Source organism: Gorilla gorilla, chromosome 1 (genome assembly GCF_029281585.2).
Source record: "Gorilla gorilla gorilla isolate KB3781 chromosome 1, NHGRI_mGorGor1-v2.1_pri, whole genome shotgun sequence".
Lineage (NCBI taxonomy): Eukaryota > Metazoa > Chordata > Mammalia > Primates > Hominidae > Gorilla > Gorilla gorilla.
In genome coordinates, this window is record NC_073224.2 from 185,332,959 (window position 1) to 185,348,425 (window position 15,467).

The 15,467-nt window shown below is 45.8% G+C and overlaps 2 protein-coding genes across 20 annotated transcripts in view; both read right to left on the minus strand.

Moving 5' to 3' along the window:
• The window catches only part of MROH7 (maestro heat like repeat family member 7), an 80,008-nt gene extending 72,318 nt beyond the window's left edge, over nucleotides 1-7,690 (minus strand). For 13 of the 14 annotated variants that reach the window (XR_010130900.1, XR_010130899.1, XM_063698370.1 and 10 more), the window contains exon 1: nucleotides 896-7,690. The gene's annotated coding sequence lies outside the window, so the exon portion shown is untranslated. The remainder of the gene's footprint in view (nucleotides 1-895) is intronic. The other variant, XM_055349744.2, reaches the window with a different exon arrangement.
• An 80-nt stretch (nucleotides 7,691-7,770) lies between these two features.
• ACOT11 (acyl-CoA thioesterase 11) overlaps nucleotides 7,771-15,467 on the minus strand; it is a 91,738-nt gene continuing 84,041 nt past the window's right edge. For 5 of the 6 annotated variants that reach the window (XM_063698374.1, XM_063698372.1, XM_031008512.3 and 2 more), the window contains 2 exons: nucleotides 11,974-12,126; nucleotides 7,771-8,177 (listed from right to left, as the gene is read on the minus strand). In XM_063698374.1, the coding sequence (XP_063554444.1) occupies nucleotides 8,136-8,177; nucleotides 11,974-12,126 (195 nt within the window). In that variant the 3' untranslated portion in view covers nucleotides 7,771-8,135. Of the gene's footprint in view, nucleotides 8,201-11,973; nucleotides 12,127-15,467 lie in introns of all 6 variants that reach the window. The other variant, XM_063698371.1, reaches the window with a different exon arrangement.

Here is a 15,467-nt window from a genome sequence, read left to right on the forward strand (position 1 = left end):
GCTAGAGGATTCCTTGAGCTCAGGAGTTCAAGGCCAGCCTGAACAATGTGGCAAAACCCCGTCACTACAAAAAATACAAAAATTAGCCAGGCATGATGTGTGCACCTGTAGTCCCAGCTACTTGGGAGGCTGAGGTGGGAGGGTCACTGGAGCCGGGGAGGTTGAGGCTGCAGTGAGCTGTGTTCATGTCACTGCACTACAGTCTGGGTGACAGAGAGAGACTCTGTCTCAAAAAATAAAATAAATTGATTTCTACTAATTCCCAAGCAAGTGGTAGAGGCTGGATTCAAATCCATGTTCCTTCAACCCACAGTTTTCCCTATAATACCACAGAGATTCCCAAGACATGAATTACTCAGTGGAACCATGTCTTCCTGTTTCTTATTCCCCATTCCCTCTGCCACTTTTAGGTCCCTATCCTAAAGGAAAAGTTCAGTGAAAACAAGGCAACTTTCCTGATACCCAGCTATAATGCCAACATCCAAGGCTTTGGAGTCAGGCAGACCTGAATTCAAAACCTTCTCTCTCACCAGCTGTGTGAACCTGGACAGATGCCCTCATGACTCTAAGCCTCTATCTTAATATTCCAGATGAGATAGCCCACATAAAGTGATGATCGCAGGGCCTGGCCCACAGCAAGCCCTCAATAAATGTTCATCCCCACCATCCCTTCCTCCCCTGGGTGAGGGCAGGCTGGGGAGACTTGGAAAAAAGACAAAGTATGGTTTCCAGGCTCCAAGACTCTTCTTTCCCCAGATTTATGGCATTCCCTCCCTGCATCTTTTCACTCCCTTCCCCTCACCTCCCCCCAACTCCCAGCCACTACACTGTCAGGACCTGAGAGACTAAACTTTCTGTGAGCCTTGAGCTGCTCATGGAAAGTTCAGTGTGTTACCTCCAACTGGAGCATCCACATGGTAACAGAAAATTCAGCTCTAAGCCAAAGATATGAAGTTCTAACTGTGGAATACAGCCAGAGCAGAAGACTTGTACCTAGAGGTGAGGGAAGGTGGTAACTCCCTTGTGGAGGCTGTGGAGACTGCCCCCACCCCTAGGACTTTGTCAGAGCCACCCCTCAGCTTACCTAGGCTTCCCCAGCCCAGGCCAGTGTTACGGGCTTTATGAGGTCACCACGACCCAGAAGTCCCTCAGCCAATGAGACCCCTGCTCCCACCTACATAGTGGGGAGAAGAGATGGGGTCTTTTCAAAGAACTACCTGCCCTGAGACTCTCTTCAGCCTCCCGGAAAGGACTTCACTGCTAATAAACACTGAGTTTCTCATCCAGAATTCAAGTCTTCCCATAAAAACCCCTCACCATATGACCTTGGACCTCTGTGTATTTCAGGGTGACAAGGGCTTTGAAATCAGGGGGTCTGTGAAGAGGCAACTGAGACCCATAGTGAGAAAATATTGGCCCAAGGTCAGGAGCTAGGATGCCTGCCTGTCCTTGTGCACTCAAATCCTTGATCTTTTTCCTACTCCACCCTAACTCCTGCTCCAGGCACCGATAAGTGTGTGGAGCAGGGCAGGAATGAGGGTGGGGCAGGCCGGGGCATAGCAGTGTCATCTAGATCTTTTGATAAGAAAAACAAGACTCTACGGCTATCTTTCTAAAGAAAATCCTTTTGATGATGAGCAATAGCTCAGCTAATTAAGATGATTGGAGACTAGATACTAATAGAAACTTCACTGGGCACCATTTACAAAATGATAATGGAATCCTCCCGTCTTCCTGTTCCCCCAGGTCAGGATGTCCTTAGATACACTGCATAACCTGTTGTCAGACAAGCCGCCTAGAAGTCAGCCTCATCCGACTCAGTCCCCACACTTGACTGTGACTTCACATTAGCGAGCAGCTGATGGGCTCTCCTGAATTCCCTCCAGTCCACCTAGGATCTCGCTTTTTCTGCTCCTCTCCTCTCCCGTCCAAATCTGGACAGGGGGTCCCCTGCACCCCCAGTCTCCTTCTGCTGCTTCAGAGGCCTTGTGTCATCGAGGATTCCTCCTCCACTTGCTCCTTCCCCAGCAAAAATCCTTCCTTTGGCTGGGTGCAGTGGCTCATGCTGTAATCCCAGCAATTTGGGAGACCAAGGCAGGAGGATCACCTGAGCCCAGGATTTCAAGACCAGCCTGGGCAACATAGTGAGACTTCATCTCTACTAAAAATAAAAATTAAAAAATATCAACCAGGTATGGTGGCATGCGCCTGTAGTCCCAGCTACTTAGCAGGCTGAGGTGGGGGGAATCACCAGCATCTGAGAGGTCGAGCTACAGGGAGCCATGATGGTGCCACTGCACTACAGCCTGGGCAACAGAGCAAGACCCTGTTGAAGAAAAAAAAAACAAATTCTTCCCTCAAACTTACTTCTTTCCCCAGCGTCCCATCCCTCACTCTTTATCTCCAATGAAAAGCCTCTTCCAAGGAACGTTTTTGACTCCTCCCTCTTCCTCTCTGGCCTCCTGCATGTAAACTCCCAAGTCCTTCCAATTTTACCTCCAAATCCTTGGCCTCCAACCTCACACCCTCCATCCTAGCTCAGGTCTTCGTCATTGAAAGCCCAGATTCTGGCCAGTCCTGTAAATAATGTCCCACAGGGCAGGTGTTCCCCTCTCCTAGCCACCCGCATTAGGCAGAGAGGCAGCTTCCCTGACAACTCATTTCCCCTCTTAACACCTTCGGTGTCCTCCACTGCTGCCAGGGTCACGTCAAGCTCCTTAGTCTGGCATTGAGGCCCCTGCAGTCTGCCCTGCCTGCCTGTCCATCTTGTCTCTACTCCCTTTTGATTTTTAAGTTTGTACTGAAGCAAAAAATTGCATATGTCATGTCTATTTTTATGAATTTTCACCAAGTGAGCACACCCATGAAACCAGCACCCAGATCCAGAAATAGAGCATTACCAGGACCCCAGAAATCCTCATGTCCTCCTTCCAATCACTATCCTCCTCCTCGTCAGGGGAACAACTATCCTGACTTTTAATATGGTTTGCCTGTTTTCATACTTCATATAAATGGAATTATAAAACACAGACTCTTTTCTTCTGACTTCTTTGGTTCAATATCATGTTTGTGAGATTTTAAATATCCTTTGCACCCGGTAGCTATTTATTTTCTTGTAACTGTCAGTTTCCCTTTAGGTTCTCCCTGTTCTTGCTCTCTTTCCAGAGTCTTCAGGAGGTTTTTTGTGTGTTTTTGTTCAGAGCTCATAATTGTTACCGGTATGAAGGTTGATCTGATAGGAGCTACTTCGCCTCCTTTACAAGCAGAACCTCTCCTTTTTCATTTTTATTTTGTTTTTCTCTTTTCTCACTTTGTTTTGGATCACTGAATTTGCCTTTCTTCTCATACTCCTTTATTTCCCTTTCATTTGTTTGGAAGTTACATATTATATGTCTATTCTTTTTTATTTCTCTTTTGAGACAGGGTCTCACTCTGTCGCCCAGGTTGGAATGCGGCCTCAACTCCACCCCCTGCCAGGATCAAGGGATCATCCTGGGCTCAAGCAATTCTCCTGCCTCACCCTCCCAAGTAGTTGGGACCACAGGTGCATGCCACCATACTTAGCTAATTTTTAAAATTTTTTTGTGGAGACTAGGTCTCCATATGTTGCCCAAGTGAGTCTCATATATAACTACTTTTTTCTTTTTTTTTTTTTTTGAGACAGAGTATCACTCTGTCACCCAGGCTGGAGTGCAGTGGTGTGATCATGGCTCACTGCAGCCTCGACCTCCCTGGACTCAAGCAATCCTCCCACCTCAGCCTCCCAAGTAGCTGGGATTATAGGTGCATGCCATCACGTCTGGCTAATTTTTTACAATTTTTTTGTAGAGACAAGGTTTCACCATGTTGCCCAGGCTGGTCTCAAACTCTTGAGCCCAAGCGATCCTCCCACCTCAGCCTCCCAAAGTGCTAAAATTACAAGCATGCACCACTGCATCCAGACTGTATACATCTGTTCTTAACATTCAAACTTTAGTGAGCAAAGTCCAAAATTAATTAATACTGCTACCTTCCTTCAAGAAACAAATAAAAAATGGGCTGACCACAGTGGTTCACACCTCTAATCCCAGCACTTTGGGAGATCCAAGGCAGGAGGATCACTTGAGGCCAACAGACAGGCCTGGGCAACACAGTGAAAGTGTCTCTAAAAACAAACAAATAAAACCTCCAAAAACAAAAACACAGGGACTGGAGAGGCACGGTGGCTCATGCCTGTAATCCCAGCACTTTAGCAGGCCAAGGCGGGCAGATCACTTGAAGTCAGGAGTTTGAGACCAGCCTGGCCAACACGGTGAAACCCCATCTCCACTAAAAATATAAAAAGTAGCTGGGCTTGGTGGCGCACATCTGTAATCCCAGCTACTTGGAAGGCTGAGACACAAGAATTGCCTGAACCCGGGAGGCCGAGGTTGCAGTGAGCTGAGATTTCGTCACTGCACTCCAGCCTGGGCAACAGAGTGAGGCTGTCTCACAAAAAAGAGTTTCTTAGTTGTAAACTCCTTTAGTTTTGTTTGCCAAAAAATTATAATTCTCATTCTCAAAACATTTTCACTGTATGTAGGAGCCTAGAGTGGTATCTTATTTTAGTACATCAAAGCTAATGTTCCACTGCCTTCTGGCTTCTGTGGATTCTGTCGAGAAGTTAGTCTGCCACCTTTTTGGTGATCAATCTATTCATGCCCAGCCCAAATCTATTTTTTCTGGCCGCTTCTAAGATCTTTTACTTTGGGCCAGATGCAGCAGCTCATGCCTGTAATCCCAGCACTTTAGGATGCCATGGTGGGAGGATAGCTTGAAGCCAGGAGTTCAAGACCAGCCTGGGCAGCATAGTGAGACCCTGACTCTATTTTAATTTTTTTAATTTTAATAAAAAATAAGATCTTTTACTTTGGTGTTCTACAATCATATTATGCCACATATAGGTATGGATTTTTTTTTGTATTTTTCCTATTTGGAATATTTGGTGTTGATCAGAAAATTCGAAAAGTTTTCTAGAAATTGTTTTTTTCCCATTCTTTCTCTGCCCTGTGCAACTCTGATGAGTTGCACACTAAGCCTTTTTTTTTTTTTTTTTTGAGGCAGAGTCTCGCTTTCTTACCCAGGCTGGAATGCAGTAGCACGATCTCTGCTCACTGTAACCTCTGCCTCCTGGGTTCAACCAATTCTCCTGCCTCAGCCTCCCAAGCAGCTGTGATTACAGGCACCCACCACCACACCTGGCTAAATTTTGTATTTTTAGTAGACAGAGATGAGGTTTCGCCATGTTGGCCAGACTGGTCTCGAACTCCTGACCTCAGGTGATCTGCCTGCCTCAGCCTCCCAAAGTGCTGGGATTACAGGCGTGAGCCACCACACCTGGCCTAAAACTCTTTGTTTTGAGACAGAGTCTTACTCTATTGCCCGGGATGGAGTGCAGTGGCATGATCTCAGCTCACTGCAGCCTCCACCTCCCATGTTCAAGCAATTCTCGTGCCTCAGCTTCCTGAGTAGCTGAAAGTACAGAGGCATGCCACCATGCCCGGATAATTTTCATATTTTTAGTACAGAAGGGGTTTCACCATGTTGGCCAGGCTGCTCTCGAACTCCTGAACTCAAAAGACCCGCCCACCTCTGCTGAGACCAGCTCGGTCACTAACTCAGCAGTGCTAGAGGAATTAAAGACACACACACAAAAATATAGAGGTGTGAAGTAGAAAATCAGGGGTCTCACAGCCTTCAGAGCTGAGAGCCCCCAACAGAGATTGACCCACATATTTATTAACTGTGGGGAAAACAGAGATCAGATAGTTACTGTGTCTGTGTAGAAAGAAGTAGACATAGGAGACTCCATTTTGTTCTGTATTAAGAAAAATTCTTCTGCCTTGAGATGCCGTTAAGTCTGTAACCTTACCCCCAACCCTGTGCTCCCTGAAACATGTGCTGTGTCAACTCAGGGTTAAATGGATTAAGGGCTGTGCAAGATGTGCTTTGTTAAACAAATGCTTGAAGGCAGCATGCTCCTTAAGAGTCATCACCACTCCCTAATCTCAAACCACTCCCTAATCTCAAGTACCCAGAGACGCAAAATACTGCGAAGGCCGCAGGGACCTCTGCCTAGGAAAGCCAGGTATTGTCCAAGGTTTCTCCCCATGTGATAGTCTGAAATATGGCCTCGTGGGAAGGGAAAGACCTGACCATCCCCCAGCCCGACACCCATAAAGGGTCTGTGCTGAGGAGGATTAGTAAAAGAGGAAGGAACACCTCCTTGCAGTTGAGATAAGAGGAAGGCTTCTGTCTCCTGCTCGTCTCTGGGCAATGGAATGTCTGGGTGTAAAGCCGATTTACTTTACATGGAATATACTTCCATCTACTGAGATAGGGGAAAACCGCCTTAGGGCTGTAGGTATGACATGCGGGCAGCAATACTGCTCTGTAAGGTATTGAGATGTTTATGTGTATACATATCTAAAGCACAGCACTTAATTCTTTACCTTGCTTATGACGCAGAGACCTTTGTTCATGTGTTTACCTTCTGACCTTCTCTCCACTATTATCCTATTATCCTGCCATGCTCGATAATGATCAATAAATACTAAGGGAACTCAGAGGCCGGTGCCAGTGTGGATCCTCTGTACGCTGAACGCTGGTCCCCTGGGCCCACTTTTCTTTCTCTATACTTTGTCTCTGTGTCTCTTTTCCAACTCTCTCGTTCCACCTAACAAGAAACACCCACAGGTGTGGAGGGGCAACCCACCCCTTCAATTAACAGCAAACCAGTCATTAGCATTGTTTCTATAGATATTAAATTAACTAAAAGTATCCCTTATGGGAAACAAAGGGATGGGCTGAATTAATTGCAGCAGGAACACACCCTTAAAGACACAGATCGCTCATGCTTTTGTTTGTGGCTTAAGAATGCCTTTAAGCAGTTTTCCGCCCTGGGCGGGCCAGGTGTTCCTTGCTCTCATTCCCATAAACCCACAACCATCCAGATTGGGCGTTAGGGCCATTATGGACATGTTTTAGTGCTGCAGAGGTTTTGCTTATGGCCAGTTTTGGGGCCAGTTTATGGCCAGACTCTGGGGGGCTTGCTCCCAACACGTCTCCCTTCTTCAATTTGCAAAGAGACTCTCGCAGGAGTTGGGATCCGCATCTGCAGACTATACAAAGGCAAACAACAGATTAAGAAGCATAGTCATCATTGAAATCACAGAGCTTCCAAGTGTTTTTACCCATTTAAATGGGTTACTAGCTGCTAATTTGTCTGCAGCTCCTTTAAGCACTCCGGTTCCTGGCATTAAGGTCAGGTTGCCTGGGATGCTTTACATATTTGTTCTTTTAATTTTGCTATATCCAAAAACAAGTTTGTAGAGTGTCCTTCTAGATGCTCTTTTATTCTTTCCCAAATTTTGATCTTATTAAGAGCATTTAATAGTTTTTACAAATCCTTATGTTTAGCTCCTAGAGCGGTCCATATCATTTGAGGTTGAGGTGCCACTATACCGCCATGGTTCCAGATAATAGGAACTTTTGCCATATTTAACATTTCTACTACCATCTGACTGTTTTGTTCAGATCATCTGAACATAGTGTGACCGTGGCATGCAGACTGAGAGGTGCAATTCAAGCTAAACATCCCCTTGGGGGACCAATTAATAATGATTCCATAGGAATCGTTGTGCAGCATCTCTGCCTGTTCTGCAAAGCAATCTTCCTAAATAAGTACATTCATTTTTTCTAACTGGGTCCAATCCTGTTTACAAATAGGTTTTTGAGGGTGGTATGCCTCAATTATAGGAGCAGATTTATTATGGTAAATACTGAGATCAGAAAGCATGTGTAACTGTGTCATAGAATGATTGCATCCAGGCATTATTACCAGCCCTTATTGAAGGAATACTCATGGCAGTGGTGATAACTGCTATCATAGCTACCATTAAATTATTCATTGTGACTGGTTGTCCTGCTTTCCTCAGGTTTTCTTCCACCATCTGTGACAGCTTCTTGATCTGTTCTTAGGTGGGTGGCTGTGTTCGACGGGTGTTGCTCATGATAGTTGGAGTCCTCCTCAGCATCAGTCTCTACGTGGCTGCAACCGGGGGGTCCCCTGGATCCTCCCAGAGTCTCTTCCTTGGCATCTGGCTCATGATAAGGTTTCAGGTGTCTTGATGGTATCCAAATCGGCTGTTGATTTTGGCCTGTAGAAACACAAGCATAACCTCTACCCCAAGTTATTATTTTACCTATTTCCCAACTTTTTGTTATTGGATCTCTTCACCAAATAATGCTAGAGTCAATTGTGTATGGGCTGTTCTGTAATCCCTATGTTTCCACCTTTTTTGTTTTTATCATCAGTTGTTCATCTGTATGAAATCATAACTGAGCATTTTCAATTAACTGTGTGGAATGAGCCACATATGAAGAATCAGAAATCACATTAATAGGCATATCAAAAGCAGTCAATACCTCAATTACTGCTACAAGCTCCACTTTTTGAGTTGAGTATAGGATGTCTGAAAAACTTTACTTTTTGAGCCAGAATAAGAAGCTTTGCCATTACTAGACCCATCTGTAAAAACATTCTCAGCACCTTCAATTGGTTTAAATTTAGTTATTTTAGGGAGAATCCAATTAGTGAATTTTAAAAACTGAAATAGCTTCGTTTTAGGAAAATGATTATCGAGAATACCCACAAAGTCAGCTAAATGGGTTTGCCAAGTAAGACTATTTATAAAAGCTTGCTGTATTTGTGCCTTTGTGAGAGGGACAATAATTTTTCCAGGATCATATCCATATAATTTCACAACCCGAGTTCTCCCAATCCCTATCATAGTAGCGATTTGATCTAAATAAGGAGTTGGAGTCCGTGAATTAGTATGTGGAAGAAAAAACCACTCTACTAAGTCCTGTTCTTGGACAATAACACCAGTAGGTGAATGCTGAGTTGAAAAGATTAGCAAATCTAGAGTCTTCTCCGGATCTATTCTATTTATCTGAGCTTTATGGATTTGCTTCTCAATCAGTTGTAACTCTGCCTCAGCCTCTTTTGCTAATTGCTGAGGGCTAGTGAGACTAGGATTTCCTCTAAGGATAGAAAACAGATTACTCCTGGCATAGGTAGGAATGCCTAGAGCAGGTCATATCCAATTAATATCCCCTAGTAATTTTTGAAAATCATTTAATGTTTTTAGTTGACAGTGAATAATGTAACACTGTGGAAATTTTTTACGGGTAGGTTCAATTGCTTGCCCCACATATGTCTGGCAAATTGTTGGGCTGTTTGACATGCACTGTGGCGACACTTTTCAATGATAATGCTTAGCAGGCTGCAGGTTGTTTAATGCAGGAATTGTAAATGCAAACTGTTCGCAGTCTTGCTCAGCTAAAGGTATAGTAAAGAAACAGTCTTTTAAATCTATGACTACTAAAAGGCCAATTTTTTGGAATTATAGCAGGAGAAGGCAATCCTGGCTGTAATGCTCCCATAGGTTGTATAACTGAACTGATAGCTCTTAAGTCAGTTAACATTCTCCATTTACCTGATTTTTTCTTAATTACGAAAACTGGAGAATTCCAAGGAGAAAATACTGGAGTTATCTGCCCATTTTCTAATTGTTCAGCAACTAATTTCTCTAAAACCTCCAGTTTTTCTTTACTTAGTGGCCATTGTGCTATCCAAATTGGCTTATCTGTTAACCATTTTAAAGGTATAGGTTCTGGAGGCTTAACAATGGCTGCCATCAAAAATTTTTTCCTAATCTTTGGCAGGAACTTTGTTTTTCCGGGAAATTTGTTTTTCCACTTGAAGCGGTTCTTTCAAACCTTGCAAATCTTTTTCTAGTCCCATACCAGGGACATACCCCATTTCATGCATTGTATGTTGACTTTGAGGGCTATATGATTGTTGTGGAATTAGAACTTGTGCTCCCCACTGTTGTAATACATCTCTTCCCCATAAATTTATAGGTACAGAAGTTATAATTGGTTGCATAGTCCCAGGTTGTCCATCAGGCCCCTCACAATGCAATATATAACTACTTTGATATACTTCAGCAGCTTTACCAACTCTAACTATGTTAAATTGAGCGGGTTGAATTGGCCACGCAGACAGCCAGTGCTGTACAGAAATGAGTGAAATGTCCGCTCTTGTATCTACCAAATCTTTAAATTTCTTTTCTTGAATAGTTATTTCACAGGTAGGATGTTTATCAGTAATTTGATTTACCCAATAAGCTGCTTTGCCTTGTTTGTGCTTCCAAATCCTCCTGTTCGTTTAATTTCACTTTTTCCCATTCCCACATATGGCACAATCAGGAGCTGTGCTATGCGCTCTCCTGGCTCTGCTTTCCAGAGAACAGAAGTAGATATAACAATTTGGATTTCCCCACTGTAATCTGAATCAATGACTCCTGTATGTATTTGTATACCTTTTAAACTTACACTAGACCTTCCTAAAAGTAATCCTATTGTACCCGCTGGCAAGGGTCCACAGACTCCTGTTGGGACCCTTTGCCGGGGTTCCGCAGGCAGAAGGCTCACAGCTTTTGTGCAGCATAAATCTACTGCGGCACTACCGGCTGTGGCAGGGGACAGACATTGTACAGGGGTGAGGGAATGGCCTGAGCCAGAAACGCCCCAGTTTAGAACGGGGCCCGGGACGGGCCCCTCATGACGTTTCCTGAAATCGGGTTTCCTTCTTTATCCAACTTAGAGTGACACTGACTAGCCCAGTGTTTTCCTTTTTTACATTTTGGACATATTTCAGGATCAGCAGTTTTCTTTTTTCCCCTATCTGGCGCCCTGACTCGCTGATTTTTTCTACATTCTTTTTAGTATGACCACGCTTCCCACAGTTAAAACAAGCTCCAGGAAATGGAGTATTTCCTTTATCCACTCTCAGTCCTGCCATTGCCATTGCCAACAAGGTAGCTTTACGCAGATTACCTCCGATACCATCACAGGCCTTGATATAATAAACTAAATGTGCTTTCCCTCTGATAGGTCACAGAGCAGCCTGGCAATCGGGATTAGCATTGTCGAAAGCTAATAACTGCAACACTGTATCCTGAGCAGCCGAACCTGCAATCACCTTTCTAAGAGACTCCTGTAACCGAGCTATAAAGTCAACCTATGGTTCCCTTGATCCCTGCTCTATAGCACTAAAGGAAGGGTATCGTTCCCCACCGGAAGTGATTTTTTCCCAAGCTCTAATGCACACTCCTCTAAGCTGTTCTGTGGCATCATCCTGCATGACCACTTGTGCATCTAAACCAGCCCAGGCGCCAACCCCCGAAAGTTGGTCTGCAGTTATATTAATTTGAGGTTGGGCCTGGGCATTGCGAGCAGCCTGAATGGAAGCTTCATCTGCCCACCAAGTTTTAAATTGTAAGAACTGAGCAGGAGTTACACAAGCTCAAGTAAGAGTGTCCCAGTCAGTAGGAATCATCCGACTGGAAACAGTAACATTCTTTAACAGTCCAATTACAAAAGGAGAACCTGGTCCATACTCATTTATTGCTTGTTTTAATTCTCTGAGTAATTTAAAAGGAAAAGGCTCAAATGTAGCTGTAATATTTCCCTGTTGATCTGGGGGGTGTATTCTAACAGGGAACTGCCAAGCCTCTAAATCACCCTCTTGTCTAGCTTGCTGAATTCCTGCCTGAATAGAACTAAGAGCCGTCGCTCGAGGCGCTGCTCGAACAGTCAATGGGGCAACTACTTTTCGCCCAGTGTCCTCCGGAAAAGAAAGATCTGGGGAGTCATTTTCTTCAAAATAATAATGAGGGGATGCAGAAGGGTAGGGATGAAACTCTCCTTCCTTTGCCGCTTTAGCTTCAGCTGGCAAATAAACATGCTCTGTAACCTCTTCTGTTACTTCGCTATACTGTTGTTCCTCCTCGTTATCAGTGTGAAAAAGTTCTAAGGTGAAACGAACCAGACCCCATACCCATCCCATTGTTACCCTGATGCTTCCGAACTCCCCTTCTTACTCACCACGGGGATTGCTTTAAGAGTACTCAGGTGTCCTCCAGCTAGTTTTCCATTCCATCCGTCGCTCCGGCGACACTTTGACCTGGATTCGAGCCCCCACGAATGGAAGCCACTTGCCGAGACCAGCTCAGTCAGGGAGACCCTAACCCAGCAGCGCTAGAGGAATTAAAAGACACACACAGAGAAATATAGAGGTGTGAAGTGGGAAATCAGGGGTCTCACAGCCTTCAGAGCTGAGAGCCCGGAACAGAGATTTATCCACGTATTTATTAACAGCAAACCAGTCATTAGCATTGTTTCTATAGATGTTGAATTAACTAAAAGTATCCCTTATGGGAAACGAAGGGATGGGCCGAATTAATTGCAGCAGGAACACGCCCTTAAGACACAGATCGCTCATGCTTTTGTTTGTGGCTTAAGAATGCCTTTAAGCGGTTTTCCGCCCTGGGTGGGCCAGGTGTTCCTTGCCGTCATTCCCGTAAACCCACAACCTTCCAGCGTGGGCATTAGGGCCATTATGGACATGTTACAGTGCTGCAGAGATTTTGCTTATGGCCAGTTTTGGGGCCATTTATGGCCAGACTCTGGGGGGCTTGCTCCAAACACACCTAGGCCTCCCAAAGTGCTGGGATTACAGGTGTGAGCCATCACCACACCTGGCTTGTTTTTTTTATTTCTTTAAACATTAAACAGGCCAGGCGCAGTGGCTCACACCTGTAATCCCAGCACTTTGGGAGGCCGAGGCAGGTGGATCACGAGGTCAAGAGATCGAGACCATCCTGGTCAACATGGTGAAACCTCGTCTCTACTAAAAATACAAAAAAATAGCCAGGCATGTTGGCAGGTGCCTGTAGTCCCAGCTACTCAGGAGGTTGAGGCAGGAGAATGGCTGGAACCCGGGAGGCAGAGCTTGCAGTGAGCTGAGATGGTGCCACTGCACTCCAGCCTGGGCGACAGAGCAAGACTCCGTCTCAAACATAAAAATAAAAATAAAAATAAAAACATTAAACAGGCTGGGTATGGTAGTTCATGCCTTAATTCCAGCATTTGGGGAAGCCTAGGTAGGAAGATGGATTGAGTCCATGAGTTCAAGACCAGCCTGGCAACATAGTGACACCCTATCTCCACACACAAAAAAATTAGCTAGGCATGGTGGTGCACAGCTGTAGTCCTAGCTACTTGGGAGGCTGTGGTGGGAGAATAGCTTGAGCCCAGGAGGTCAAGGCTGCAATGAGACATGAACACATCATTGCACTCCAGCCTGGATGACAGAGCAAGACACTGTCTCAAAAAAATCAAAAAACAAGCCGGGCACGGGGGCTCGCACCTGTAATCCCAGCCCTTTAGGAGGCTGAGGCGGGCGTATCACGAGGTCAGGAGATTGAGACCACCCTGGCTAACACAGTGAAACCCCATCTCTGCTAAAAATACAAAAAATTAGCCGGGTGTGGTGGCATGTATCTGTAGTCCCAGCTACTCAGGAGGCCGAGGCAGGAGAATCGCTTGAACCCGGGAGGCAGAGGTTGCAGTGAGCCGAGATCGCGCCACTGCACTCCAGCCTGGGCAACAGAGTGAGACTCTATCTCAAAACAAAAAACAAAGAAGAAAAAAACCATGTTATTTTACTTTTGATAAGTTTGTATTCTGAACACGTTGTGGGTCTGATTCTGCTGTTAACATCGTCTCTTGGTTTTCACCCATGGTGCCTTATTTTCTTATGATTTTTGGGATTGTTGACAGGGAACTGCTTATTTTCCCTGAAACTTTGCCTCAGAATTCCTTGAGGCCTGGATTAAAGCTGTGTTCTTCTTTTTTTTTTTTTTTTTTGAGACAGAGTCTTGCTCTGTCGCCCAGGCTGGAGTGCGGCAGTACAATCTCGGCTCACTGCAACCTCTGCCTCCCCGGTTCAAGTGATTCTCCTCCCTCAGCCTCCCAAGTAGCTGCGATCACAGGCATGAGCCACCACACCCCGCTAATTTTGTATTTTCAGTAGAGACAGGATTTCGTCATGTTGGCCAGGCTGGTCTCGAATGCCTGATCTTGAGTGATCCGCCCACCTTAGCCTCCCAAAGTGTTGGGATTACAGGCATGAGACACCGCACCCAGCCTCTATCTTCCTCTTAAGAAAACATGTTTTTGCTTGTAGTAGTTATCTTGGGGCACTACCAACATGAAACTACTTTAAATAAAATTCCACCATTTAGAGGGCTGAGACCACCTAAGCAGTACAAATTCATGACAGTGTCAAAATAGGCAAATGGGTTTCTTTTTTCCTTTTTTTTTTTTTTTTTTTGGTGGGGGGGGATGGGGTCTTGCTCTGATGCCCAGGATAGAGTACAGTGGCACCATCCTCCCACCTCCTGGGTAGCTGGGACTATAGGCATGCACCACCATGTCTCGCTAATTTATTTTTTTATTTTGTAGAGATGAGATCCCCCTGCATTGCCCAGGCTGGTCTCGAGCTCCTGGGCTCAAGCAATCCTCCCACCTCAGCCCCGCAAAGTGCTGGGATCACAGGTGTGAGCCACCAGTTCTAAAAATGACAGCTCCATGTCTGAAATGTTGGAGCCTCTGAACCACCCCTGGTTTCATCTCCCCTGTAACATGCAATGGTATGGGAGTGGGGAGAGTATCAGAGTAACCCACATAACACAGCCTGAGGCACACACTTCCCTGGGCCATTTGCTGTTCTGAGCAATGCAGTGTGGGAAGTCCTGTGGCTCTGCGGGGGTGCAGGGGTGAGCAGTGCTGAAACAGGACAGCCTGGATGCAGAGGCAGTCAGGCCTCCAGAACCATTTCTCAACTCCAGCCTCCAGCCACCTCCCAAATGCAAGCTGAGTGTGGCGTTCCCTGCTTATCCCATGGGTAAGGGCTCCCCAACCCCTCCAGGTTGAAGCCAAATTCTTTATCAGGGTGACCCAGGCCTCCGGGGCTCCCCAGTCTCATTTCTCTCCCCCTCCGCCTCCCCACATTTCCCACCTGCTGCTCCAGCCACACCGCTCACGCTCCCAAACAGGCTCTTCTCCCTCATGCCTGGGCCCTCTCCCACACACACTGCACCCTTTGTCTGGCAGGTCTTCCCTAGCCCCCGTCCCTGATGGTTCTCCGAGTCAGCCAAGCCTCTTCTGAAAGCCTCCTGGCCCACCCAGGAGTTTGGGGTTTCTAACCTGTGTCTTCTCCATCCTGCATGCCCCAACCTGGGCCCACTGCCACTTTCCATGTCTGACGTCCTTACAGGCTATAAGCCTGCTCTGTGTTTTTGATGTGCACCAACTCTATTAATAAAATGGCTGTTTCACATCTGAAATGCTGGAGCCCCCTGACAGCCCCTGCTTTCTTCTCTCCCACAGTATGCCACGGGGTGGATCCCAGAGCCTAGCACAGTGCCTGGCACAGAATGCATGCTCAGTAACTTGTTTAGTAATTTATGCCCCAGGAGAAGTGTCACAGACAATGGAGGAGTCTTTGCAGCTTGGAGTCGGTTCCAGGGCTGTTC